Source organism: Gambusia affinis, linkage group LG01 (genome assembly GCF_019740435.1).
Source record: "Gambusia affinis linkage group LG01, SWU_Gaff_1.0, whole genome shotgun sequence".
Lineage (NCBI taxonomy): Eukaryota > Metazoa > Chordata > Actinopteri > Cyprinodontiformes > Poeciliidae > Gambusia > Gambusia affinis.
Window position 1 is genome coordinate 5,725,869 of NC_057868.1, and position 27,442 is coordinate 5,753,310.

The following is a 27,442-nucleotide window of genomic DNA, read 5'->3' on the forward strand; positions in this document are numbered from 1 at the left end:
GGCCCTGGGTAACATTCGCTAATAAGCACATATGCACACACACACACACACACACGCACACATGCAGGCGCACACATGGTAGAGATGATTCTCACAGAAACTCGTGTCACGCTCACATTTGTGGGAAAAACAAGTTAGAAGAAAACAAACCGAAGCACAGAGAGCAAACAAAGGTGTGTATTGGTGACAGTTTAGGAAATCTGAACCATGACTAATGATTTCAAATACATCATTTCCTCAGAAAAAAAACATCATCCTAACAGCAATCAAATTCAAAACAAACAATGGTTTAATTTCTCAATTAATCTCAAACTTTTGGGTAAGTTACTCACAGGCTCTCGTGCGAAAGTGATGGAGGTCACCAGAGGAAGTCGTTGAGGAAAAAAAAAAAAAAGAGTCTGATGAGCAGCTTGAGCCAATGAAAGAGGGTGAAAAAGATGAGTGAACGCTCAACAGCGTCCCTTCAGCGGCAAAGACAGACCGGCAGTGAGCCTCCAACTCTGTCAAGCACTCCCCCTCCTGCGTTCCACTCCTCCTCCTTGCCTGAGTCGCTACCTCTTAAAATCACTCTTTCACTCCCCAAACACAGGGCCCGCACTCACCGACTCTCTCACTAAGAAATAATTACACTGTGATTCATAAAGCCTTCTTTCTTGGTCACGTGACTCTCTGCGCTTCAAATATACCGATTTTTTATTTATTTATTTTTTTTTTTCCCAAAAGCTACAAAACGCCTGGAGGGAAGAAAAAAGCCCAGGGAGCTTAAGTTTCTGTTTTTAATTCTCTCTGCCTTCTTTGTCTCATGGTTGAATTATTCTTCCACATCTTGGCCGAGCAGTCGCTTTGCCAACAAATTGGTGCATGTTGAGACGCTATTAGATCATTCTTGTTTCATCAATAAGTGAAGTAAGCCAGGTTTATTAGGAGAGGAAGTTTTGCTATCCCGAACAACACCGATCACCCACTTTATGCTGTTTTGATTTAGCTCACACACTGTTTTAATTGTGAAAGCCAAAAGGTTTGTTCTTCCAGAAACCTCTGTTATTTATTTATTTTTTACCTTTTGATGTCCTTAGAACCCTGTTTTTAATGGCTCTCCTCATGCAGGTGCAAACTGGAGACACTGCTTCTACAGAAACAAATTGAATCTCATAAGAAATATGATATGTGACAAAGAAAAAAAATAAGATAAGATGAAAAACAAAATTTGGCTTTTTGACACACGACATTTTTCAGCACACTCAACATTTGCTAACATCCTGCCCAGCACTTTCTACGAGTCAAGATTATCTCCCAAAAGTTAAGCATCTGTAACTAAAACCCATCGCTTCTTGAAGTGAAACCAGCAACGCTGGCACCTTAGCAACAGGGAAGTCCCACGTGAGGTGGCAGAGCCGTGCAGCCGCAGAAGCAGCAGCGACGGATCTGGGTGTGCCCTTGAGCGTGCCCCCTCTCTTTCCATATGAGATCACATGTTTCAGATCTGTGTTTGTGTGTTTGTGGTTCTGGGCGTGTGCCCTTGTTTTTCCCAACGTAATGTTTCTCAGCTTGTTTTTGTTATGGGGGGGGGGGCAGCACCTCAAACCTCAAAACTGGGAGGGGTAGGCACACCTTAACTGGCATCTTGGCAAGCACTTTCACCTCTCTGAGCCACGCTTGGAGCACACACTTTACCAGCAAATTACAGTGAAGTCAATGTAAAACAAAAAGCTTGTACCAATCTTATCTTTTTCAACAGAGCTGCAAGCTTTCAAATATAAGAACCCTTAACTGAAGCACGGTGAGGGCAGGGTCATGCTGTGGAGTGTTTTAATGTCAGAGGCTCATGTGCACTGCATTTAGTGGACAGAACAATGATGAAGGAGCAGGGGGTTAGGGACCACAGCTAAATCAATATCCATGAAAATTTCAGAACTCTTCTAAAAATACTTATAGCTGCCAAATTTTATAGTTCAAACACCAATTACACCTTAATTATACAGAGTAAACTTTGATTATCTAAAGAAAAACTGGTTACATAATTCAGGTTTTAATGTGTGGGGGGATTAAACACACAGGCACAATTGTGAGCATATACAACTCTAAATATTTCAAAAAGAAGTGAATACTTCACCAACTTCTCATTAGTGATGCTAGATAACTTAAGTTATCTATTCTTGTACTATAAAAAGGAATTGTTTGACAGACGTCACATGACTGACCAACTTTTCCCAAACAATGGGAAAAGTTTAATTAACTTAGTGAAGATCTAGAAAGGAAGATTTTAGATTTATGCAAGTTGGAGAAATACTTTGGAAACATTCTAAACGGGTGCAGAGTCCAAGATTTTCAGTTCGGACAATTGCGTTTAAGGATTTAGCTATTTGGATGTGTCACCACTTTGTCCAGGTCAGGATGAAACACAAACAACCAAATCAGAATAGAGAAAACTGGTGAAGATGTCCAAGAACAATCCAAGAATGAGCAAGGTTCTATCCTGCCACGAAACTACTGGAATTCACAGCAGGTTTTACGTTGTGAAGAAGTGAGAGGTTGCTCAGTAAGAAAGCAGTCCCTGCTCCAAAATCAACTCCTTCAAGCTTTACTGATATTTACACCTCCCCACATAGATGATATAAATACCTTCTGGAGTAGAGTTACATAAATAGCTGGTTGAGAAAAAGATCTTAAAGTTCAACACTTGGGGACAAGTCAATGTTCTGACAGAACAATAATCAAAAATGCACATGAGAACCGGTTCTGGGATAGATAAAGCAGCCCAACGTTAGGATTCTGGAAAGGCCTTCCCAAAGTCAGACCTCAACCCAACTAAACAACTGAGAATTATTTTTAAAAGCCAGGTCTGTGCCAGTAAACCGACTTGTTTAAAGGAACTCCACTGATTTGACCAAGAAAGAGCTCAAATATGCAGACTGAAATATAGCAAAAATTCCTGATGGTTACAAGAGGTGTGAACTTTCTCTACAGTTGTTTAGGGACATATGACCAAATGAGTATATAGATGATTGATAAATTGATAAATACTTTATTTGTCCAGAGGGAAATTTGATATATCAAAGTAGCCCAAAAGGCATCAGAATAAAAAATATATAGATACATAAATACATACATACATACATTCTGAGGTGCTCTTATAGGTTGAATAGCCCAATATTAAACACAAAAGGATGTGTTTAATATTCAGCCTGTATGGTGTAAAGTAAATTCTCAGCAAATTCCATCTTGTGCAGCTATTTTTTGGTTTCATGTATTTTTTTTTCTATTTGACCTTTATTTATACAGGTTCATTCTTATTGAAAAAAATAACCTGTAATTTCCAAAAGAGATTTACATTGAGACTTCTTTTAACAACATTTCAGCCCTATTATGAGGAATATCTGCAAAAATCTGTTCAAATAAACCATTAAAACCCTTAAAACCCCAATTGAATATGATGGGGGGTTTTAAATCAAACACAGACGAGTTTGAGTTTCCAAAAACAAAGAAACCTTTGCAGCAACAAGTGGACGACAGTGGCCAACTGCATTGCTCCATTAAACATTTCTGATGTCGATCTGACAGCACACAACCAGGCTGAAAGAAAAAGATAAGCACCATGAGGCACTGTTGCCTTTTGGCTCGAATCTTATATTCAGGAAGCACAGATCAGAGCCATATGGGGGGAAAAAAAACCCTCCAGCTGATTATTATCTGGTTTACATTTGATTTGTGATGCTTATAAGGCCACTAAGGCTAATAGAAATCCCTTAAATGTTTACATAGCAGTGCTAAATCAGCAGTTGTGTAATAGGAAACAAGAAGGTAAATACGGCCCTAGTTCAAAAACTATCTCAGCACGGGGGTGATATAACAGTGAGGTGTGGATTGGAAATTATTGTGGGGCCCTCGGGTCGAGACAGTACATCTGTGTGAAAATGTGCCATCAGATGTATGAAGGCAGTTGTGTTGGTGTATGGGTGCAGAGTCCTCGCAGGGCACATGTTGACAGTGAGACGGTGAGAACGGGCTGCGGAGCGTTTCGAGCTGCTCTCATCCTCCACTATGCACGGCTGCAGCTGTAATATGTGTTTGGTGTGCATGAATGAGTGTGCACGGGCAGTAGCAGTGAGAAGGTCAGAGGTTACTAGTGTTTGTGTTTCAGTGTCAGTGAAGTGTGCTTGGGGCTCAGATTTATGATCATTGTGTCTGGGAGGCAGCAGAGTGGGGGATAATGAAGACAGATCAGGGTGCTCCTATCTCTCTCTCCCTCTCTTTCTATGGGCACCACTGGAAACATGGCCTACGACCCCTGCCATTCTCGTATCATTAACTTCAACCGATGACATCATAACTCGCTGCCCTGACAACAGTACAAGCACAGCGTTGCTGCTCATAGGGATGCGATTCCTTGAAGAAGGGGCTGCAGAAAAAGCTCCATAGCTTCTCTTCACTGGGTGTGCTTAAAATGATATGAAATATTCATGGCATCGTCTTACTCAGTCGTGTGTTTCCACTTTAGATTCATTGGATTTGCATTCACAGAGGAACAGAGTATGGAGGCCCGAGGCTCACTGGCAGAGGATGAGGAGAAAATGAAGAAAGGAAAGAGGAAAAGAAGGGGGACGGCAGAGAGTGAGGAAGTGAGGTTAGAGGGGTTACAGGGAGACGGAGAGGCAGGCGGAAAGAGGAGTTGGGGGGCGGAGAGGGGTTGGTGGTAAACCAAAGCAAGTTTGTATAGTTCCAGAATTAAGTGTGTATTTTCTTCAAGAAAATGAAGGGTGATAAGAAGAAAAGAAAGAAATATCAAAAACGAAGAAATACACTAAAAATGGTGCTGAAAAATTTAAGCATCACATAAATTGTAACAGACACTAAACTGCTCATTTAAAATATGTATTTGTTATTAAATGACTTGCTGTTCATTCATTTAAAATGAATGAATAGCTAATACATGAAGTGAAATTTTGCACTAATGGGAAAGCTGCTATTAGATGACAATAAAATGAAGTGAATAAAAGTAACTCCAGAAAAACGTCTCAGGGAACTCCACATTTGACCTTTGTTGATTCTCTTGACCTTCATGAGAGAACTGAAGTAAGCAGAGATGTTTTCTGTCCTGGTTTAAATGAGACAACAATTTCTGTACATCTCGGGTTATTAGTGTTTGCTCAAAAGTTTAAGAAACAAACTTTATTATGTTCTGTATATATAGACTTCAGTAATGACAACACCTTGGTAGTTTACACACTGTAGCCTTTAGTAGTTGAACTGAGTAGTTGAATTTTCATCTTAACAGTCACATTTCTTTGGAGTCTGTGCATTTGCTAAAGAGGAAATTTCAACAGGGCATTTTTCAAGCCAATTTAATTAATAAGCTGTGCATGGTTGTAAAATTTGGGTTTGGTTCCATTGCAAAATCCATAACACAGTCAAACACATTTCTAAAATTGCTAGGCACCACATAGGCACCAGGCCCTAGTATGTCATGAGTATGCTTTCAGATTCAAACCCAGGACTATCTCACTGCAAAACAACAGTACTACTACTTCTGCAGCCCATGTTAAGACATATTATTAAAACCTTAACCAATGCAGCCTCAATGGTATGGTGTGTTGGGGTTGCAAATCTGACTAGATTGGAATAGGGGAATGTTAGAAAAAGAGGTGTGAAGTGAAGAGAGGGATGGATGAAGGGTAGTAGATGAGGTTGCTGATGGAAGGTTCCAATCAGTAACAAGATGCCCATAATGAGATCACTATTTCCCCACATTCAGATTGATGTCATGTGAAGGCTGCTGAGAGTAGACACATATTTAAGCACACAAACACACACGCAAACATATACTTTCTTTGGTTAGAGTCTTACATACACATCCTGTGAAATGAAGGAGTGCATTCATTCTGCCTGGCAAAGTGTGCTCATTTACCGTCCAACTGCCTTCAAGTATAAATACCACTCAAAGGAAAAATGACTTACGCATGCCCAGAAAAAAAAGAGAGAGAGCGAGAGAGAGAGAGCAATGTGTGTGTTAGGGACCAAAGGGCATATACTATGACTCTAAGAAAAACAAATGAACATAGAGCTGGAAAAGGGGAAACTGAGAGCCAAAAGCTGTATATGAAACTACAGGGAAAAGAGGAAATAAAAAGTCGACACAGCTACCAGCGAGTGTGCCAGCAAATGTGAGTTTTTCCCCACCAACATGTGTGTCTAATGAAAGGTGAACGGCTCTCCTGTCTATACTCTCTTCGAAAAAATCAGCCATGATGTCACCATGAACCCATCTTGAACCCACCTCTGTCAAAAAGCATTACTCCAACCCACCCTCTCCTCTGCCTTATTTTCTGTTCCACCTCACTCTCTCTTTTTGTTCACGCTCTGTTCCTGTGGCTCTGATTCTTCTCTGATATATATGTATATATATACACGTGTGTGTGTGTGTGTGTGTGTGTGTGTGTGTGGGTGTGTGTGTGTGTGTGTGTGTGTGTGAGGGCGTGTGCATGGGTGTGTGTGCGTGTTCTTTCTAGTTCCTCTCTGTCCAATCCGTGTCTGCACTTTTTTTCTTTCCCACAGAAGAGCACTAATGTTTTGGGGGGGTTTTTTTCTGAATGTGGCCTGACTGAATCACCGAAATGTCCTGCCAAAAGTGGCAGGATGTTCTGATCATCACAAACTTTACTTAAGTTGTGGTTTTTATAGAAAAATACAAAGGGGGCATGGAGGGAACGTTTTAAAAAGTAATAAGTGAGCAATGGGGGAGATTGCAAATGAAAAAAAAAAGTGGGGAGAGGGAGAAAAAAAAAAGAGAACAGCAGAGTAGAAAGGGGTGGTGGGGGCAGCGAGAAGGCAGCCAGAGAGCCACATATGGAAGTGATTCTGTAATTACTGCAAATCTGTGAGCTCAAAAGGAAAGGTCTTCTTTTCCATGCCTTCTTCCCTGCACATAAAACTGCCCTTGTGAGAAAGCTGGGCACTAAATACTGCCTACAGGGAAAAGGAAAACACTGAGTTTTTTGTTTTTCTGCCTGAGCTTTTTGGCATGTTAGGATGCAGAATAAATACATTCACAGATTTGAAAAATTGAGTTTAAACAAAGGTCTATTCTTTGGATCATGGGGCTAATGCCACCAAAGTTTCCACATTCTTTTCTCATTTGGTTCGACTCTGCGACTTATTGGTTCATTATTTGAAAACAAGAGGTGATAAGAGATTCCGGGGTTAGAAAAAACTCAGTTGTCTCATCAACTAAGGCTGGTATAATGCTCATGAAGCGCACATTCAGCAGGATATGGGTTTCTGTGCGTGCGTGCGTGCGTGCGTGCGTGAGAGAGATTATGGGGGTGAGGGGGGAGTGACAGACACACAGACATACTTGAAGACTTCAAGCCTCCGGCTAAAGTACAGTTCTGCAGGTGCGCATGTTGGCAGCCGCTTCTGCTCTACTCCAGTCCCCAAACCGAGCTCCAGCAGCCCTGTAATTATCGGTTGCCCTGCCATAACGTGTTCTCATGATGAGTAAACACGCGCCCGTGCCGACGCAGCTCAACACTGAGTTTATTCATAGATTCGCATCCACTTAATTACGACAGGAGATGATTTATGTAAAATAAAAAAAATTTAAAAATCATACCTTTGGGAGTCAGATGAGTGCATGCCTCGGCTTCAGACCGTAGAACATTTCAATAAACCAGAAGTTACAAGGGCACAATCGAAGTTTGTGACGAAAGAGGTGGGGGGGGGGGGGTGTTAAAAACAAAAAAAAGAAGAACATTAGAAGTGTTCAAAGGAGTCCAAGTTGACCTTTCGGTTTTCTTCAGAGAGGGTTTCAATCACTTGTCAGGTTGCCTTTTGTCAGTTGCCAACCGGCCACTTCGTCCCGAGAGCTCAGGGGCGTTTATTGGCGTCAACAGCCTGTGAGAATTTCTCACGCTCTGGCTCCCTCTAGTGGCGTTCAAGAAAAGCGCGGCAAGAATCTTCTCGAAAGGACAATAACACTCAAGAGGGTCATTTACGTATTTAATTTTTCGTTTGTTTGTTTCTTTTTTGTCAGAATGATTTTGTTTATTAAGTGCATGGCCTATTCAAACCATCCTAACCTTGTGGGAAAACAAGAATTTCCAAACAAACCTAATAACTGATTATGCCATTGGCTGCCAACAAGCTACCACCTCCAATAACTGGACATGTGTCAATATGGAAGAATTTTGTCTTTGCAGAATTATTTCTATTCTGCTTATTTATTTCACATGAATAGCCCTTTAAGGTGATGTCACAGCAGTTCAGTTGGATTTAAGTCTGAATTTTGACTAGGCCACTCTGAAATTTTAATTTTGCTTTGTTTCAGCCATTCATTGATAGACTTGTTATGCCATGGCTTGAGGTTCAACACTACAGCAATAGTGCAATTAAACTCAACAATCTTAACTGAAATTTGTCTTCACAGTTTTCTGCTAAATATAGGAAGATGCACATTTCTGAGCAGTGTTCCATTTTCCCATTGAAAATTTATAAAATTTTTCCCAAAAGTCTCTGAGTTCATTTACATTTTGAAATAGGCCTTTGTGATTCTGTTGGTCATCAGTAGTTTGGGCTTTGTAACTATCGTGGGTGCCATTTTTCCCAATTCTCTAATAGTGAGGCCTGCAGTGCTTAAGATGTTCTTATAGACTATTTTGGGATCTCCTGGATGGGTTACCAGTGCGCTCTTGGAGTTATGGGCACTTTTAGAAAGCATTCCTGTGTATTTTGGATCCAATGTCAGACTATCTTTTCAAGAAAGTCTTAATATTTCCTAATATGTTTGATCTCAACTACACCGGTCTGTCTATTGAAACAAAATTTTAGCTTTTAGGTTAATAGATTATTTTCTCACTGCTACACAAATCCCTCAACATTTGTATTACTGGGATCAAACTACTTAAATGCCAGATTTCCTAATGTCCACCTTCATGATCCCTTCTAATTCAACAGTTTCTGGACAGATTCTGTACTTATTCCTACATGCTTCCTTTGGTTAATATCTTGATGAAGTAAGACATCTCTTTGCATTGCTAGACTTTTGACAATCATTTGTTATCATTTTACTTACATTCTTGTTTTGAAAGTGGATGACTTCTTATTTTCTGAATTTGGCTTTATAGAAGTGTAGTAATTACTACAGTTTGGAATTCAGTGTCTAACAGTTTATTTGCGTTTTACTTTGCCATAGTATTTTAGCCAGCACATTTACTGGGAACTTTAAGACTATCTTGTTCCAAATGTAGGCTGAATTAATGCACACAACCGTGGCATCCAAACAAGACATTTCCAATACAGTTTTCTCAGGGAAAACCAAATACAAAGTTGTATTTGGTTTGCAAATACAACCCTTCCTCCTTCCACCCACCCCCCAACAATCACGCAGCAGGTTACAACCAGAGTTCCAACAGGTGTCCAAAAAAAGAGATCGCATTTCTCCTTTCTTGGCATCGCTGCACTGGATTCCCTTGTAAAGTTTACAGAGGAATTTATGATCTTTCTTATTGCATACAAGGCTCTTAATGGCCAGGCACTGTATTATTTACAAGAGCACCTTGTTCCCTATAACCTAATGGGAGCCCTTTCACTCTCAGTATGATGCCTTACTTGCTGTTGCAAGAATTTCTCACATCTGAATGGAGGCAGAGCTTTTAGGCGAGCTCCCCATTTGACAGCACTTTCTCGCTGCATTTAAGACTAAGCTCAAAGCTTGCCAGATAGCAAATGAAAAAATAGCCAATGCTCAAAGAAAAGCTTTATAAGTTCATCAGATGATGAGAACCTTGAGAAATTAGAAGAAAGATTGGCTTTTTTCCACCCATCCTAATAGGTTAGTAATATATTGTTCCAAAATAAATGCAATGCGTTTACCCTAATACGGGGGTTTTGAGAAAGTTCCCTGACTCAGAGAGTTAATAGACAACTGTCTCCCCACACCACGCTTCAACTGTTGCTAAATTTCTGTCAATTTTTTGCTGTTGCTATACTTGATGTTTCATTCATACATGTTTCATAGATGTTGTGGTGTTTACTATATTCCCTAGTAATTTATAGTGCCAAAATAATAATCCTGGTCATACTTCTCTCTTTTTCAATATTTTCCTTGGTCCACACTCTGTCTCCTTACTCACCATAACTTAAGATCTATCCATTTTCTCTGGCACAGGCTTGGTAAAGTTGGTTAAATGTTTGCAGCTATTTTTTCTTCGTTTTATTCTTTATATTGCACCAACCTCCACACACACACACACACACCCACACACACACACACACGCACACTCCCACGCACATACACACACACACACACACAAGCACATGCACACACCCATGCACATATTCTGAAAGACTCTTGCGCCCCCAGTGGAGGGGCACACCCCACACTTTGAAAAGCCCTGCCCTATGTTGACCCACTTATCAAGGGGTTGTCTTCCAAAACAAATAAGATTACAGATAGAAATTTAGAGAAAGCAGAAAAAAAAAAAGAGTATGGCAGGTTTTGGTGTTGCTTTTTCCTGCCACAGTGTAGGTGTTTTAAAATTACACATTTCTAGGACTGTTCCAGAATGTAAAATCTTAGTTTTTCTCTATCTCTCTTTTATTTGCATTATCTAGTTATATGAGAAAAGTTTAGTTCTGTATAATTTCACTAAGGATGGCTGATTTTAAAATGCTGCAATTTTAAAGACAGAACTATAACAACATTACCCTGATTCCATTAGTTTCACAATGTTTCTTAATTTTAATTAGGATTTTAACTTGAAGGCAAATCGGCAATGTGTTTATTCGAATTACATTAATTGCCATACTGTTTTAATCTGAAAAAGTCCTCGACAGATGTCAATGCCATAGGTTGCCACTGAGGGGCGCTTTACATAAACTGCAAATCCTGGATGTTGCATGTTTATTGATGGTTGATGGCTTTACATTGTATCTCAGACATTCGGATTGCCAAGAGTCACTTGACAGTTACCTTTACTGTAGCATTTACGTTGATGGCAAATAATAATAATAATAATAATAATAATAATAATAATAATAATAATAATAATAATAATAATAATAATAATAATAATAATAATAATAATAATGACCAAAAAAAAGAAAAAACGTTTTCCTTTTACAGCTTTGAGCAATGTAAATAGGTTTGGGTCTCGCTTCAACAGCATGCCGCTAGAGTGTCATCAGTCCAGTAACACATCTTTATTTCTGCGTGTGCACATGGCTTTTAAAGTTGCCACTTGCGCGGTATTTGGCACGGCTCAGTGTTTATCATCCGTTACCAGCCCTGTTGTCTGTCAGAGAGCAGGCAGTCACGGTGAGCCACGCCTCTCGTCCATGTGCCTGCTCCTCCAATCGCCTTATCCCTACGCGCACCACACGCTCCTTATTTTGCATAAAATGTGTATCAGTAGGACAGCGCACTCTCTCAGGCACATGTAGAGCGCACATGTAGCGTGGCTTTACTGAACGCAAAGCACGGTCGAATAAGCGCATCAAGCTCCAGATCTCAACCAATGAAAACGCATAAAGTGTGAGAAGAGGAGGTGGGGGCACAGGGTAAACGAGGGCGGGGGGAGGTGGGGTGAGGAAGCAGAAAAGGGGACTGGAAGATACAAAGAGTGAGCCAAATCACCCTCCCACCCCACCCCACCACCCTATGCGCGCACACACGCACACACCCGTACATATACCAGGCACAACTACTCAAGCTGGAACGAACAGAAAGGCGGTCACATTTCCTATGCTCACCTGCAAACGTGATTGATGTGGGTGTTTGTATCAGTGGGTGTGTATGTCACGTCTGACTCTCTCGCACCGGTCAGGGATTTGCTGACAACACTTTCTTGGAAGCTGTGAGAATTGCTCAGTCTTCTTTCGTGCACCACCGCTCGCGCACTTTGCAGTTAAGCAGCTCGCAAAAGGCATCCAGGTATCTCCGAGGAGCCAACTTGCAGAGAGGGACTGCCTCGTAACTCACCTGCACCGAGACCCCAGACGCGCACCGAGTGTGTTTTCGTCACTTCTTCCAGGTTCCGCGCTCTATGGAGCAGGTGTTTTCTGCAGAGCATTTTTTTTACTTCCTCGTCAGTCTTCACAAGACGTTTGCGCCTGTGTAAAGGCATTCCTTGACATCCGTGAAGTTGCTTTAAAGTCGTCAGCAGCAACAAGAGAGCGATGGATAACAGTCCTGGAGGTGGTAAGATGAGACTTTACTTTTTTTTTGTTTGTTTGCTTGTTCGTTTGTTTATTGTGTTTAGTTTAGTTTTGTCGCCTTTAGGAGTTTTGTTGTGATGGTTGAGATCACGAGTATCTCTATCTGCAAGGCAAGTCAGTTATTTAAATTATAAAAGAAAATAATAGATACGTATATCTTCAAAAACATAAAATTCAAAGCAAAACATTTTATTTTGTATTTGTCTTTATTATTAGGATTCATAAATATCACTATTAGTATAAAAATATGCTTTAATTTATTTTAATGAATGCAAGAATTGGATTTTTCTTACGTTTAAACTTTACAGTGTCAAGTGATTTATTCTGACTTAAATTTATTTTAAAATTAATGACGGGCTGTGTCGCTGCATGTGTGTGTGTTGAACTTCGGTCTGCGAGGTGCGGACTCGAGCTTTCTCAGAGAACCGCTCGCGGTTGAAGTGAGGTTGACCACTTCCTGTAGTTCTCTATGAAAACAAACTCACGTGGAGCTACAGTTACCAGAATCTCGCTGCCAACACAGCCAGACAGCACTTTATCTGAGTGCGAAGACTGTCCTACCTCAAGGGTTAAAAATAGAAGTGTGCGCATAAAGTTGTACGTTTGACATTCAGACGATTGGGTAAGTTTGGAGTCGCACTGTCTTCGCCTCTCGTTTCTGCTAAGAGGCATTAATTAGGTGGCGGTCTCTCGAGGTCAGCCAAAGGCGCGCGTGCCCTCGGTTTTCCTCTCCTAATTGGTGGTCAATCGTTTACAACGGCGTCACGTTCCAGCACAGGTGATGCCAGCATCCTGAGCTCTGTCAGCATGTTAGTCTGAACCCACTCGCCTTGTTTCTGTTTAAACTGATAAGTGTAACAGTGGGTTTTAGTGGAGCTCACGGGGACACGAACAGTTTATGATAGCTGTAGTATTAATCAGCAAATAAAGATGCAGACAGTTTCAGTTGTTTCACGAGCTATTGTGATTCTACTTTGCGTTCGTCCGTGCAATAAGTTTTACAAGTTGCTTTAATTTTCTGTATGTTTCAGCCTAATATTAATTCATCCCCTATCGGTGAGAACAACAGTTCAGCATGATGTTAGATAGTTCATGAATCTGATGGATATGAATTGCTTAATGCTGGTCAGGTGAAAAGTGAAAAAGTAGTCAGGAAACGCCATGAAAAACACTTAAAGGTTATTGATCAGAATCACTTTTAGAATTAAAGCAGCCTCTTAAGAATTTAAGGATGGTTTAAAATATGTGCCATAAAGCTGACTTGGTAATCATGACTTGCAAGCAAATCATCCAAATTTGACTGAGCTACAACTACGATAGAATTGTGATGTAACTGAATCTGTCTATATTGTTAGATTATGCTACTGGAAACTGATTGAACCTATTTGTCTTAATATGACAATTGAAATTGACTGTGTGGAATTCAATTTTGAGGACACTACTGTTAAAGTCTGGATAAAATTGAAAGGTTGTGAGAAAGTCGTTATATAAAATAACGCACTGTCCACAATGTGAGGAAAAAAATGTAAACTGATTCGTAATAGTTGTCAAAAACATATGATTTTTGACCTGATTGTTCAATTGCACTTGACAAAGAGAGTCAGTCCTTCAAACTTCAGCCTAAAACTTGCTTTGACACCCCCTGCTGGAGGCTCCGTGCATGATAACTCGACATCAACTATTTAGACATTGATGTTGCAAAGTGAAAAAACTGACTGACACAACCTGAAGAAAGGTATTTTCAGAGCCGAGATGTCTAAACCAAATTATTTCCGAGTAAACCCCATAATTTTCTTTGTAGGCTCTAAGTAAATAATAAATAAATATGACATTTGAATATTAAACTATAGCTACACGACTGGAATCAAGGCTATGTTGTTACTTTTTTCACATTTTTTTCGTTTTATTTAGAGCATGGGGGTTACTGTGGGAACTGGGTGATTAAACGAATGAATTACTTATTGGTTAATATCACCAGAAATTAGTGGGTCCTATTCACACACTGACACATGGGCCAGATTTCGCCCTGCTGCCTGGCTGACAGTGCCGGCGGTGCTGTAACTAGCGCGCTGTCAGACCACCCTTTTGCGTTACACGCTGCTCTATTTAATGCGGCTGTTTAATCACAAGCCCCCTTGGCGTGCTGTAGAGGCTGCGTTTCCTTGCTGGAGCGCAGCCTCATGTCTTCCCAAAGAAATCTTCGTCAAAAGCCTCCCTCACGTGGCCTTCCTTACAGAGCCGCGTGCAGCGCGTGAGATAGCCGGGCCCTCCTCTACTCTCTTCCTCTCCCCTCCTGCCGCCTCACCGCTCTCACGGACGCTGCTGCTTTTGATGCCGCCTGCAGCGACAGAGAGGGAGAGCTTGGTCAGTGGGTCAGCAGTTCCGTGCATTAACTCCCTCCGCCCCACCTTCTCTGGTCACGTTTCTCTTCCGCATGCTCTGTTTGCCTCCCGAACTTTATGCTTTCATCTCCCTCCCTTCGTCTCATTCTCTCGCGCTCTCTCTCATTTGGATCACGGAATCCGCAGTGTGGCAGAATGTGTGTCGGTTTCCAGACTGCAACATCTGTCCGCATTAGATCAGGGCACACATCCGCTTAGGGTGGGTTTCCGCGATAACGTGACTGCTTCAGATGATGCAGATAAATCTGCAACAGATAGCAGATAAATCTATGGTCATCAAACACCGAAGCTTATTTGGAGCAAATTTTAACCCAATAAAATCCCTTCAACCTGATTCTATCTTTGATATGACGCTTATGCTCAATGTAAGGGTAGGTGATTGCCAGCTCTGCAATGTGATGGCAACCACTTCCAAGAGATGCTAGAGGCACATAGACACAGTTCTATCAAGTTCCTGTGATATTGACCTACTTACGCAAGCCTGTGGTAATGAAATCTGCTGCAAACACCCAAGTGTTCACATCCAGAAGTGGCACAAAATAGCTTGTGGCCTTTCTTCACCATTGGTTCTTGAGCTTTGTAAACCAAGCACCATCTTTGTAAGTGGAGCATTTTCAAGTACCCCCATCTTGACAGTCATTCTAAAACAGCAGTAAAACAGAACTTCAGTTAAGAATTGCAGAGACAGGCAAGGTATTGTTGGTTGAAGGATTCTGCTTAATGGTACGTTCCATCTTCACTCACATGAGGACATTTTCAATATGAAAAGCTGGAAGTATTAACAGAGAGAGCCCATAAACAGGAGCTTTGAGTGGGAAAAACAGAGATTTTCTCACCAAGCTTGACCTTTATTTGTTAATCTGATAATCTCATGAAATCTTTAACAAAATATAAAATATTCTACAGAGAATATCTGTACAGTATTTTGTTGTCCAAATTGCAGAGAAATATATTTCTGTTAGCCTGAATAGCAATAGCAGTTAGCTTAATCAGCTCAGCTCTACTCATTGAGCAAAAATTGACCTGGATATGTCAATATTTCACCTCCAAACAAACAAAAACTAATGATTTGGTTGTGACCAAAGAATAAAATGTTAATTCAATGCTGATGAATAAATTTTTTCTTTCTGCAAACAATTTGGCAAAGTTTGCGTCCAAAGTCCACCAAACACGATCAGGTGCACAAGAGAAAAAAAAGGAAGCAGAAAACAACGTGCTTGACTGTTGGCTTGTTCACTACTCACGTTTCTCTGCCTGCAGTCACAGATTAGTGCTTGCACGAGTAGGCAACTCAAGCCAGGCTGAGAGGAATGATTGACTCAATGAAAAATGTCACGTATGACCTACATTGTAACTGTTTTCATATGATAGGAAGCATGCTAGTCTCTTGTTTATATCACACTAAATGTTGAAGAAATAAGGAGTTTGACTTTTGAAAGTTGCTTTCTTCAGTAGTTATGTAGGTAGTACCTATAGCACAGATTTCTCATAGAACAATGTAACAACTGGACAATGACACATGGCTGCACATTAATGGTAAAAAATAAAGTTAGAAAGGAAAAAAAAAACAAGGTGTTTACTAGTTAATCTGAGCCTAAAGCAAGGCAGAGGTAGAAAGAAAACCTACCTTATTGTTAGATAGAAGGGCCTGCAGCAATAAATTGTTCCTGAATTACCTTATCAGTCTCTTTTATGGCTTCAGAGGAGTCTTAGCACATTATTCTTTACAGTGTTTACAGTTCATTGAAGAGTGCACGCATTTGCAAACTATAGCCTTCTAAGGATATTGTCAGGATATTTCAAACAAGCTGAAGTCTGGAGATTGACTTTTTTCAGCTTTTCAGCTTTTTAGTTATAGATTTGCTATTGAATGGGATCATCATCCTGCTCCATTATCTAATTTCAGAAAAAAAGCTTCAAGTGAGAGTTACAACAGAGTGAAGAAGACGTTAATATAGACAGAACTCCATGACTGAAGCAGTAGAAACTTGGAACAGGCTGTGGGATAGATGTACAAATGATCATGTTTCCACTATTATGCATGACAGTGGATATCAGGTAGTTAAGCAAGTATGCTGTGTTTGGTTTTTGGAGCCAGCCCTCCTCCTTTGGTCTCATTGATGTATAAGACAAACCTAAAGAAGTCTTTTTGTACATTTTATTAGCTAAAACAAGTCTACTACTGGGAATCCCTCCTGGCTGATATGTTCCGTCTTCATTTTTTACTAACTGAAACAAGCTATCCACAAAATAGTTTTGCCTCTACATATAAATGCAGCAAAAATCATCTAATAGTCTTTCTAAAAACATAGCTGGCTTACAAAAACAAACAATAAAGTAGATTTGCATCATTGCCAACATGACTGCCAGATAATTTTCAGTTATAAAAGTCCTTTATTGCCTAGATTACATTGTCAACAAACCTCCGGCATGGCAACTAAAAGGCAAAATGCCAAAGGAGTTATTAATTGACAGTTTAAAACAGCTCTTGAGGCATAAACACAAGTTAACTGTACATGTGAGTCTTCAGGTGGACATGCAATGTGTCAGGGTGGAGTGGGTGGCTGAGCCTTTGACTGTGCGCATTTAAGCTCATGAGAAGTAAGGCAGAGAGGCCTGTGTCTGCTGGATATGACTCTTGCATGAGTCAACAAATCCACCAACACGTGCTGGTGGAGGGATTACCAAAACAATTGAGCTTGTGGAGCAGAAGGGTTGGTTTGTTTCACTTACAGAGGTCTAAAGGATAACAACTAGTCTGACTGCACTGTGACGTGTTGAAGGAAGCAATGCCTCACATGCATGTGCAAGAATATTATTATTAGTATTTTGTTTGTTTGTTTGTTTGTTTGGCTTTAGACTTGTAATTTAAAACTTCCTGTTGAAACGAAGCAGCACAATTTAGCACTACCCCTTCTTGTACAAGCGTGGTTCATGAAGTTAGTTATCTCTTTGCAAATAACTCGACTTAAATTCCTAAACTTTGGTTCTCTGCGCCAACTCACGCCTCCGGGCGCTTCCCCCGGCCTGCGTTTGTTTATAAACACTGATTCAGACTTCGGATTGGCGTGGTTTTTTTTTTAAACCCCCCCCCCCCCCCCACCTCCCCCCTCCCTTTACACGGGACTGCGGATTTGATAAAGGGCAGTAACCGTGTCAGGAGTCCATGCATGTGAGGCGGCGGTCAGGTGTCGTGCTGTTTAGCAGAAGCTGGGCACGGTGCCACGGGAGCGCGGCTATTATTGGAGCGGAGGAGGCAGCGGACCCCGCAGACACGTGAGGTCGCGTCTCAGATCATCCACAGCGCCTGGCATGAAGGGGAAGACGGGAGAAGCGAGGGATGCAACGCATATTAAAACAAAAACCTGAACAGTGCATTAACGCGGCAGAAGAAGTATTTACCGACAGTGACGTTTGGATGGTGCATTCGGCAAAAATGTTGCCAGCAGTATTTTTAGCCCGGTTTATCCGCTTGATCGCACCATTATGCCTGCCGCACTCAGGAAGCTGCATCCAAACAGATCTTTTCTCCACAAATAGAGCTTTAGCAGTATTACATAATAATGCATACTGCAAAGAGAAGCTAAACCGATTCCAATACAATAAAATGTAAACAAAATTTGTCAGTTCACTCTGTCAAAAGCTACTTAGATTCTAGATGAAAGAATTGTATTGTAGGGCACTTCTTTGTCGAATTTGAGAAATTGACAAAATAATAAACTTAAGTTGTTCAGGTCTCAAATGATAAAAAAACGAAGCTTATATTCATTTTCAAAATAGACAATTCCAATGTTTATTTTTTTTGAGAAACCAATATTTGGTGGAAAATATTTAATTAGAATTTTTATGGCATGCTCTCCACCTGTCTTTTACAATGCTGCTCTTGCTTGCAAGTAATCATCTACTCAGTATATCTTTAAGTGGAATGATGCCTGCTTCTGTTTAGCAGACATTGAAATGAAATGGATCTCAAACATGGTGACCTAATTGCAGTGGAATGTAACACTTTGCAAGAGACATATTTAGGTCAGAAGAGTGAGATGGTCATATTTGGGGGAAAAATACAACTCTGTTGCAGTTTTTTATTATCTGATTATACTGACTATATTATTCTACTAATATCAATATAACACTATAAATTAATGATAATAAAGTGGAGGGTTGAATGACACTGTCGGCACAAATTAGGCATAATGTTGCTTAGCTGTGAGGTTCAATGTCTTTCATTCTTCTATGCAGGAGGTGGAGTCATCCTGTATGCAGGGTCTACAGGCAGCGCAAGCCCGAGCCCTGGCAGCCCCTCCAGTGGGTACCAAACACAGTCACCCTCTTCACATTCCCAGCCTTCATCTCCAGAAGAAGTTACCTTCACTGAGATCGGGGCGCCCAGGCAGGGTCGGACAACTGGGGCCAACACCCCGACCTCCAAACTGGTGTTCCAGTTCCCAGAGGTCTTCAGTGCTTCCTCGGCTGCAGCTGCTCCACAGCCACCCTATGCACACCCTATTGCGGGAAAGAGACCCTGCGGATTTGCGGGAACGTTCACCAGTTAGTGTTTCTTCGCTATTTTTATGTACAAATACATATATACATCTACTACTTCACCCTTTTTCTTTAAATAAAATATCTTGTTTTGTTTTTTTCCATTCTCAGAGACCGGTGGAATGGTCCTGCTCTGTAAAGTTTGTGGAGACATTGCATCCGGTTTCCACTATGGAGTGCATGCATGTGAGGGCTGCAAGGTGAGACACTAACAAGAAAAAAAAAAACAGTGACAATGTCTTAAGTACTAAAACTTTCTATGACACTTACACACTCCTTTTTTTGTGCCAGGGTTTTTTCCGCCGCAGCATCCAGCAGAACATCAACTACAAGATGTGCGTGAAGAACGAGAACTGTCTGATCATGCGGATGAACCGCAACAGATGCCAGCACTGCCGTTTCAAGAAATGCCTCTCCGTCGGCATGTCGAGAGACGGTGAGACACCCTGACATATTTCTGTTTAATGAGAGAAACTCGTGTGGAGCTGCCAAAATGTCACAGTGTTCTGATTAGCCAAAGTGGCAGAGAAATGGACAGCCAGAAACCAAGTCAGTGCTCATATGTAGGTCTGTGAGAGAGAAGGTTTTTCAGGTCATCGTGCCAGTAGCTCAATTACTTTCCTTTCTCAATATAGGGCTTGCACCTGTCATTCACTTTTATTTTGTCACCACATTGCCACAAAACACCTGGCTTTGTATCACCCTCTTAAGTTTCTAAGTGTCTTTTTGCTGCCCTTTGCAGCATCCTACCACAACACATTTACCTTTATCCTCTTATTCCCCCCACCTCCTCCATGTTCCTATCCACTGTTCCCCTAGCTCTCCCACACCCCTCCTTTGGACAGTGATTTATGAGAAAAGGAGCCCTGAAGTCCCTCAAGCTATCTATCATGTGAAAAACTGCAGCAAACACAGGAATTATTTTGGGAAATTGGAACAGGGTCAGCTTGATTACCTTGTGTATGTATGCACATCTCACTACTGTTAATCAGGAACAGGACAGCAATTAAGCAAAGCATGCAGAAAGCATCATTGTGACAGGCTTCCTCGGGTACAGCTCTCTTGTTACATGATTTTACCTCTGAAAGTTGATCTTGAATTGATCACCTATCATCCCACATTAAAGGAGCAGTTTGGTTGACCTAGAAAAACAATACAGATTTGTCCCCATTGTCTACTCACACATCGTGACCTACTTGTACGGTGTAGTTTGCCTGTTTTCTTCCTCTCAGTATGGTTTCTGCTTATCTCCACCCTCCAGCTCTTTGTACTGCCTAATCTAGTAAAGAGGTTAGTGTTATTTCTGCATGTGCTTGACACTTCTGGTGCACGGAGAAAATTGGGTGGCAAAACTGCAGCTCGACAACGAGACAGTCGGGCCGACCCTCTGAGGGGGAAGATTTTTGAAAATGTTCAGGACCACAACCTAGAAACCCCTTTTCTTCTCTGTTTCAACCATTACGAAAACAGGAAAACCACATGCAACTGCCTGCAGCCCACAATAAATAGTACACCCTGATTTCACTCCAGCAGGCAGCTGTGCGACTCAGGCTCCGAAATAAGCAAATGTCACAAGTCCGTTGGTAGGGTGGCACACTTTTTCTTTCTCTAACCGGAGCATCATATTGAGAGCAACAGCTCATTAGTTTGCATTTGTTTTGTTTGAAGCATAATAAAAGGGGACTAAGCGCACATTGCGTGCGTCCCCCTCAAAAGTTTCTGCTGCCGACAGCAAGAGGAATGCATATTTGCTAAATGCAGCAACACTTGACCTAAATACACTTTACCTTAAGTATCATTAATATGGAATTAAGAAAAGAGTTCAACACACAGAATGACAATATAGTTCACTATTGCCTAATTGCAAATGTACCTGTAACTTTGCATAAAGAAAGAGCTGTGCTTTCCTGAATCTCAGTGATGCATTCAACACAAATGATCATAACATAGTGATTGGCAGACTGAAAAAGTTGGTGCTATTGTCTGATACTGTTAGATTGGTCGAGATTTTTTTCAGAATATCACTGCTATTTTATTTAATTTGGTGGTCATAAATATGAGCAAACAAAAAGTCAATTTGGTGTTCATCAAGGCAGTATTTTAGGGGAACTTTTAACTATTTAATATTCACAAACTACGCCTATATTAGGTTAAGGAGTACAAGTACTCTCATTATAGCTGGCGACAAACAACTTTATATTTGTGTCACCACATGGATAAAATCTATTCCAATCATCACGACATTGTGTCCATGCTGATACAGAAAAGGGAAAAAAATATTAATTTTGTCATCATTTTCAAAACATTTAATGCTATGGATAAAAACATATCAAGACCACATAGCATGCAAGAAACCCATCCATCCATCCATCCATCCATCCATCCAACCAACCAACCCACTTATCCCTAGTGGAGAGGGGTGCTGCTCCCCATCTCCAGTAGTTATCATGTTATCATCATCCTGGACAGATCACCAATACGCAAGAAACCTAGATCCTGTTATGGACTCTGACCTACATTTTTGTCAAATGTAAAGTTTATTACTAAATTAATCAATTATCATCTTTATAACAATTTAAAGAATTTAAAATATTACTCAGAATGAAAGTGTTTTCTGACAAAATAGGACACAAAAACTTTATTTTTGATAGGGTAGATTAATGTAATAGTATTTTTACTGGTCTCTGCAGCAGCACATCCAAAGTGTTTTTGACAGAGTCCTGACCAACTCTTAGGGAGATGAATCACATCAAACCTGACCTCAAATCAATGCACTGGCTCAATTTTTGTAAAATGACAGATTATAAAGTCTTTTTTAAATTATTTATTAGGCACTACGTGTCCAACATGAATCACATTGACCTCTGTTGTCATCAGAAACCAGTGTTCAGCACTTTAGATTGGAAGACAGCATTTAGTTTCTGGGCTCCTCAGTTAAAGAAATAAACAAATCAAAAAACCTTGTGATGTAAAGGAAACACAGAGTTTTGTTTCACCCTTCCCATGAAGGTTTATGGTTACTTCATCATTTCAGTTCCAGCAACATTTAGCTATTTATTTCTTTTAAATTAACATTTTAAAGAGTTTGTCATTATTTGACATTTACATCGAAATTTACACTTTACACATGTATCTTGTTTTTAAAAGCATCTTTACCAGTGCTCCATGTAAAGAATGGTGCTATTGAAATAAACCTACCCTGCCTTGCCTTACTTGCAAAAGTCTTTGAAGTTGCACCAGTTCAACTTTTTCTTGCCTTATCAGACTCGATCTTGTGGGCACACACAGACACAGTCCTACACTCTCTCTTTCTTACTTTCCTTGCTTCACCTTCTTTTATGTCAACCTTTTCACTTTTTTCTTTTGACTGTCACCTCAACTCACATCTGAAACTTATTTGTTTCCTCTCTTTTTTTTTTCCTCCTAAACCTTCATACCATTGACATTATACTCATGTTGCCCCACTGGCCTACTTACAGTTTGAAGGGAGGGAGAACTGGAGGAACAGGAGAGAAGGGCTGGATGGAGAGGAGGATGAGGTAGATGGCAGCAGGGGGTCTATAAATAGCCTTTCCAGCTGATGGGCTCTATGAGAAGGGAGAGGTCGGGATACGCAGGGGAAAACAGCAGAGACTCAATTTGAATCTTTACGTGATTTTGATAGTGAAGTTTGAAAGATTACAGCAGATTGCAGTCTGGTGTTTCCTTAACAATACTTTCCTCTCCTATCAGTGGAGCTTTTGTATCTTTATAATTTTAGCTGTTGATGATATTCTGAAATTGTACAGGTACAGTGGGACCATGAAAACGTGGTCCTACTATTATTTAAAAGTAGGAGAAAATGCAGACTGCCCAAGTTACCCAGTCCAAGTTTTAATGTTTTCCCTCTAATGTTTATGTCATCCTTAGCTGTGCGTTTTGGGCGCATTCCTAAACGGGAGAAACAGCGACTTCTTGATGAAATGCAGAGCTATATGAACAGCCTGAACGAGTCAGCTGCCATGGACATGGACTCTTCAGTGATGGACAGTACCACCAGCACAGACGACTGCAGCTCAAAAGAGGCCATTGGGACCATTTCCAAAGCCTATCGGGACATATTTACTGGCAATAACAGCCACGAGAGGTCATCCAACAGGACCAGCATTTCCACTTCCAGCAGAAGCAGCAACAACAATAACGCATCTACCTTTTCTCAGGATGGTGGTTTCCAACCATCATCTCATCCCAACTCCACCCAGAGTTATCAGTCGTGCCCCGTCTCCCATGCAACTATGTACCCCGTTGCCTCTAACGATAACCAACCTTTGTTTCACAAAGTGGACAACAATCATTATTCGTATTTAGTGTCAACAAATCAGAATCACAACCAGTCAAATACTGCAATGGGGCAAAGAATCAGCTCCACCAGTCATAACAGTTTTCCTTCTGGAAAAGTCACCCAAAACCAGCCCTCCACCTGTCCGTGGAAATTAGCACCAGGAGCTAAAGTGCTGGTAAGTGTGAGAATTGAACAAATATATAATTGATTGTTATTTCATTTGACCAATGATTAATAGTTTTGTGGAATTTTTTGGGGTTTCTCTTCCAGGCTTGCCCTCTCAATGCGTGCCCTGTATCAGGAGCAGAGCGAACAAGTCAGGAGATATGGGAGTCCTTTTCTCAGTGTTTCACCCCTGCTGTGAAAGAAGTTGTGGAGTTTGCCAAGGGCATCCCTGGGTTCCAAGAACTGAGCCAACAGGATCAGGTCATGCTGCTAAAGTCCGGCACCTTCCAGGTAATCTTAATAACATATTTTGGTATTTTGCACACCTTAAATGCTAAACATGTGTTTCACTCCCTGCACTCTATAGATTTTGTTTTTTCTAATTTTTTCAAATTATTTGTGTTTAGGTTCTCATGGTGAGGTTTTGCACTTTGTTCAATGCTGAGCAACGTACAGTGACCTTCCTAAATGGCCAAACGTACCCCCTATCCACTTTGCGAGTCTTGGGCATGGGGTCTCTTCTGGATGCGATGTTTGAATTCAGCGAGAAGCTGGGCTCCCTGGGCCTGGAGCCTGATGAGATGGCCCTGTTCATGGCTGTGGTGCTGGTTTCTGCAGGTGAGACAAAGAACTGATATAAAGTCTCATGGAAAAGTGATCATTATTGTCATTAGGAACTCAAACTTGTATTTATTCTGTTGGGAGTATAAGGGATGGAGCATTACAAACTAACATTGTGAAGTAGAAAAATAATAGTTTGCATTTGATCGCTTTTATTCTGACACTCCTAAATAAAATCAAGAACAACCAAATACCTTCAGATGCCACTTAATTAGTAACTAATTAGTCTACAGTTAATTACAGCTGTTATGTGAAGGCCTTTGAGATTTGATATATAATATAAGTAACCAAAGAACATCACCCAAGGTACATTCCAGACAGTTAGGGGCAAAGAATAGTGAAAAACAAATATTGTTCATCAATTGAACATTATCCCCAACGTGACATGATGATGGTGGCAGCCTCATCCTGTCAGGGTTATTTTCCTAAGTAGTGGTAGTCAACCTGGTCAGAGCTGATAGGAAGGTAAATAACGTTAAATACAGCTCAATGCTGGAGTAAAACCTTCACTGTTGCAATTGGATTGGAGGACAAAAACCCTAAAATCAATACCCACAACTACAATGCAGTGGTTTGTATCACAGTATATTCATGTGTTCAAATGGCCTAGTTATAGTGTAGACCTAAATTCAGCTGAGAATCTGTGACAAATGTTGATGTTCACTAATGCTTTCCTTCCAATCTGACTGACCTTGAGCAATTTTCCAAAGAAAAGTGAATAAACATGTTAATATTCAGATGTGCAAAACCACAAGATAGTTTTAAACTTTGGGGCTTTTTTAAATTTGAAAGAAAAATGCAAAACTATTTAATATTTTCTTCAGCCTATTGCCCTTTACACTTGCAATGGGCTCTCCATGCTGATCTATAATATCACATTCCAGTGAGATATATTATTTGTGGTTGGAAAATGACAAAAATGTGAACAAGTTGAGGAGGTATTAATACTTTTGCAATGCGCAGTATATGCTGCAGTGCAGTGAGAAATTGTTTCTGAAATAGTGAGACTATAAACTAACATTGTAAACAACTGACACTGTGAATCTCCGTTCCTCCCAGACCGTTCTGGCATCTCAGACATGCGAGCCGTGGAGCAGCTACAGGAGGGCCTAATCCGCGCCCTTCGGTCACTGATCAGTCGTCGACGCCCAGACGACTCTGCCCTCTTCTCCAAGCTCCTATTGCGCCTTCCGGACCTGCGAACCCTCAATAACCTGCACTCCGACAAACTGTTGGCCTTTCGCATTGACCCATAAGGAAGAGACTTGTTTGCTTCACAATTAAACAAAGAAGTATACACAGAGATTTTTTTGGTCCAAAGACTGGACTTCTTCTAACTGCGAGGGACGAGATGTTGTGCAATAAGAATGCTTTTGAAAAGGACAAATGAGGGGAATAAACATATTTCTCACGGATTTTTTGACATATATGCAATGTTTTTGAGACAAAAGACAAAAAGAAAAAAAAACACACATCCATAAAATTCATGTACATAAATTACTCTCATCACCTCATAGGAGACATTATTCCAGATAAAACTTAATTAGTAGAGTTGCAGATAGAATGTTGGACAGATCAATTGTTTATTTGCTCATTATATGGAGTAAAAGCAGAAAAGGATTCTAGTTCACTTTGTCCATTCATGTAGTATCACCGGACCAGCACTAAGCAGCAGCTGAAAGATGAATATTGTAGAATAACACAATAAATAATTAGGGACCACTGGTGATAAATGATCAAGTACTGAGTTGTATTTAAGACAAAAGGGAACCTGTATATATATTATAGTGGAGTCAGAGCTATTAAGATAATTATATATTTCTGTTTCATAAATATGCCATCTGAATTAAGACCATTGTTTTGACGTGTCATTTGTGCACCAGAGATCTGGTTAAAATATCAGAGGCTTTTTGTATTATTTTGTATAAACATTCTGTCTGGATCACTGTACTTCATCACATATGGACTCCCCTCACATTGAACCTTAAAGCTTCTTTGTTTATTTTTGTCACTTTGTAAATATTATGTTACCATGTTATGTATGTATGATTTGCTGCAGAGATTTAAAGGACTGAGTCTGATGTAAAGAAGAATGTATTCGACCTCCCTGTAACTCAGTGAGGGGTCTGGCTATACGCCTAAGAGGCAAAGCACAGGTGAATGTGTTGAAGGGAATTCTCAGATTCTAGGGCACACTTCCAAATATTAGATAATGTAACCAACCAGCATAACCCTTGATATCACCAGCACTTAAAGCTCACGAACCCATCCTCTGCCCCCAATGTTTGTCATACAAACTAAAGAGATATTTTTTGGCTGGGAGATTGAAGTTGGTCTTCCCACTGTTTGTTTGATTATGGCTAATGTGCACATATTGTACATTTTGTAAATTGTTTTATTTCCTCCTTAATAAAAATGATACAATGACATAAAGTTCAAATTGTACTTTACTATGTTTCTGTGTCCATTTCACATCTATTTTGAGAAATATTGGCTAAAATGCATTTGCATTCAGGCTGTAGCCTATTTTTGTAACTAGTTCTATAATAAAATATAGTTAATCTGAGTATGACTTGATGTATGTATAAAATAAGCTATATAGCAATCTAAACTACAGAGCATTCACTACGATCTGAATCATTACCGTTAAACATATTTAAGGATGTTATTGAAAAAATAGACATTTTTTCTCTCCCTCCATATCCATTTTAGGATTCAGCAGTAATATAACTCTAATAAAGTTTAGTTTTAGAATGAATAAATGCTAGTAATGCCAACTACATAAGCCAAAGTAATATAAAATGAATTAAAACAAAAAAGGAAAGAAATGTGAAATAAAATGACCCATGGGAAAAAACATCTAACAAGAAGTAGAGTAACATAAGGTTAAGGTAAAGAAAAATAAGTTTGAGTAAAATACTGAAATACAGTTAAAGCTAAGTCAAGTTGATCATTAACTAAAGTGCAATAGCAAAATATGACAAAATTAAAGTAAACTGAAAAAGTAAAATGAGATATGAAATAAATCTAAATAAATAAATTTAATTAAATTTAAGGGTTACAGTAAATGGTTTGGGGTTTTTTCCACCAATGATGCAGGGAAAAATAGCTCAGAAAAAAACCGGTTATACCACGTGACAGGGACTGTCGAGAAACTTAATTAAAAAAGTGAGGTAGGCGC

General features: G+C 40.2%; 2 protein-coding genes across 5 annotated transcripts in view; one reads left to right on the forward strand and one right to left on the reverse strand.

The window, feature by feature from the left end:
• The window catches only part of rarga (retinoic acid receptor gamma a), a 54,306-nt gene extending 46,579 nt beyond the window's left edge, over positions 1-7,727 (reverse strand). The window contains exon 1 of one of the 2 annotated variants that reach the window (XM_044111931.1): positions 7,610-7,727. The gene's annotated coding sequence lies outside the window, so the exon portion shown is untranslated. Of the gene's footprint in view, positions 1-332; positions 485-7,609 lie in introns of those variants that run through there. The other variant, XM_044111924.1, reaches the window with a different exon arrangement.
• A 3,680-nt stretch (positions 7,728-11,407) lies between these two features.
• LOC122828385 (nuclear receptor subfamily 1 group D member 1-like) lies at positions 11,408-26,701 on the forward strand. Of its 3 annotated transcripts, none has more exons than XM_044111894.1 (8): positions 11,408-12,193; positions 18,852-19,160; positions 19,266-19,354; positions 19,446-19,590; positions 23,064-23,650; positions 23,746-23,931; positions 24,048-24,258; positions 25,321-26,701. In XM_044111894.1, the coding sequence occupies exons 1-8, from the start codon at positions 12,172-12,174 to the stop codon at positions 25,515-25,517; spliced, it is 1,746 nt and encodes a 581-aa protein (XP_043967829.1). In that variant the 5' UTR covers positions 11,408-12,171; the 3' UTR covers positions 25,518-26,701. The 3 variants fall into 3 exon arrangements, with proteins under 3 accessions (XP_043967829.1, XP_043967838.1, XP_043967846.1); XM_044111903.1 differs by having other exon boundaries at positions 11,601-12,190; XM_044111911.1 differs by lacking the exon at positions 11,408-12,193 and adding an exon at positions 12,754-12,832.
• The last annotated feature ends 741 nt before the right edge of the window (positions 26,702-27,442 follow it).

Excerpts from the sequence above, each read along its gene's own strand:
- LOC122828385 (XM_044111894.1), top strand. The coding sequence starts at position 12,172 with ATGGATAACAGTCCTGGAGGTG. Across the intron at positions 19,355-19,445 it reads ATGCATGTGAGGGCTGCAAG|GGTTTTTTCCGCCGCAGCAT; the intron begins GTGAGACACTAA and ends TTTTTGTGCCAG. Across the intron at positions 19,591-23,063 it reads CGTCGGCATGTCGAGAGACG|CTGTGCGTTTTGGGCGCATT; the intron begins GTGAGACACCCT and ends TGTCATCCTTAG.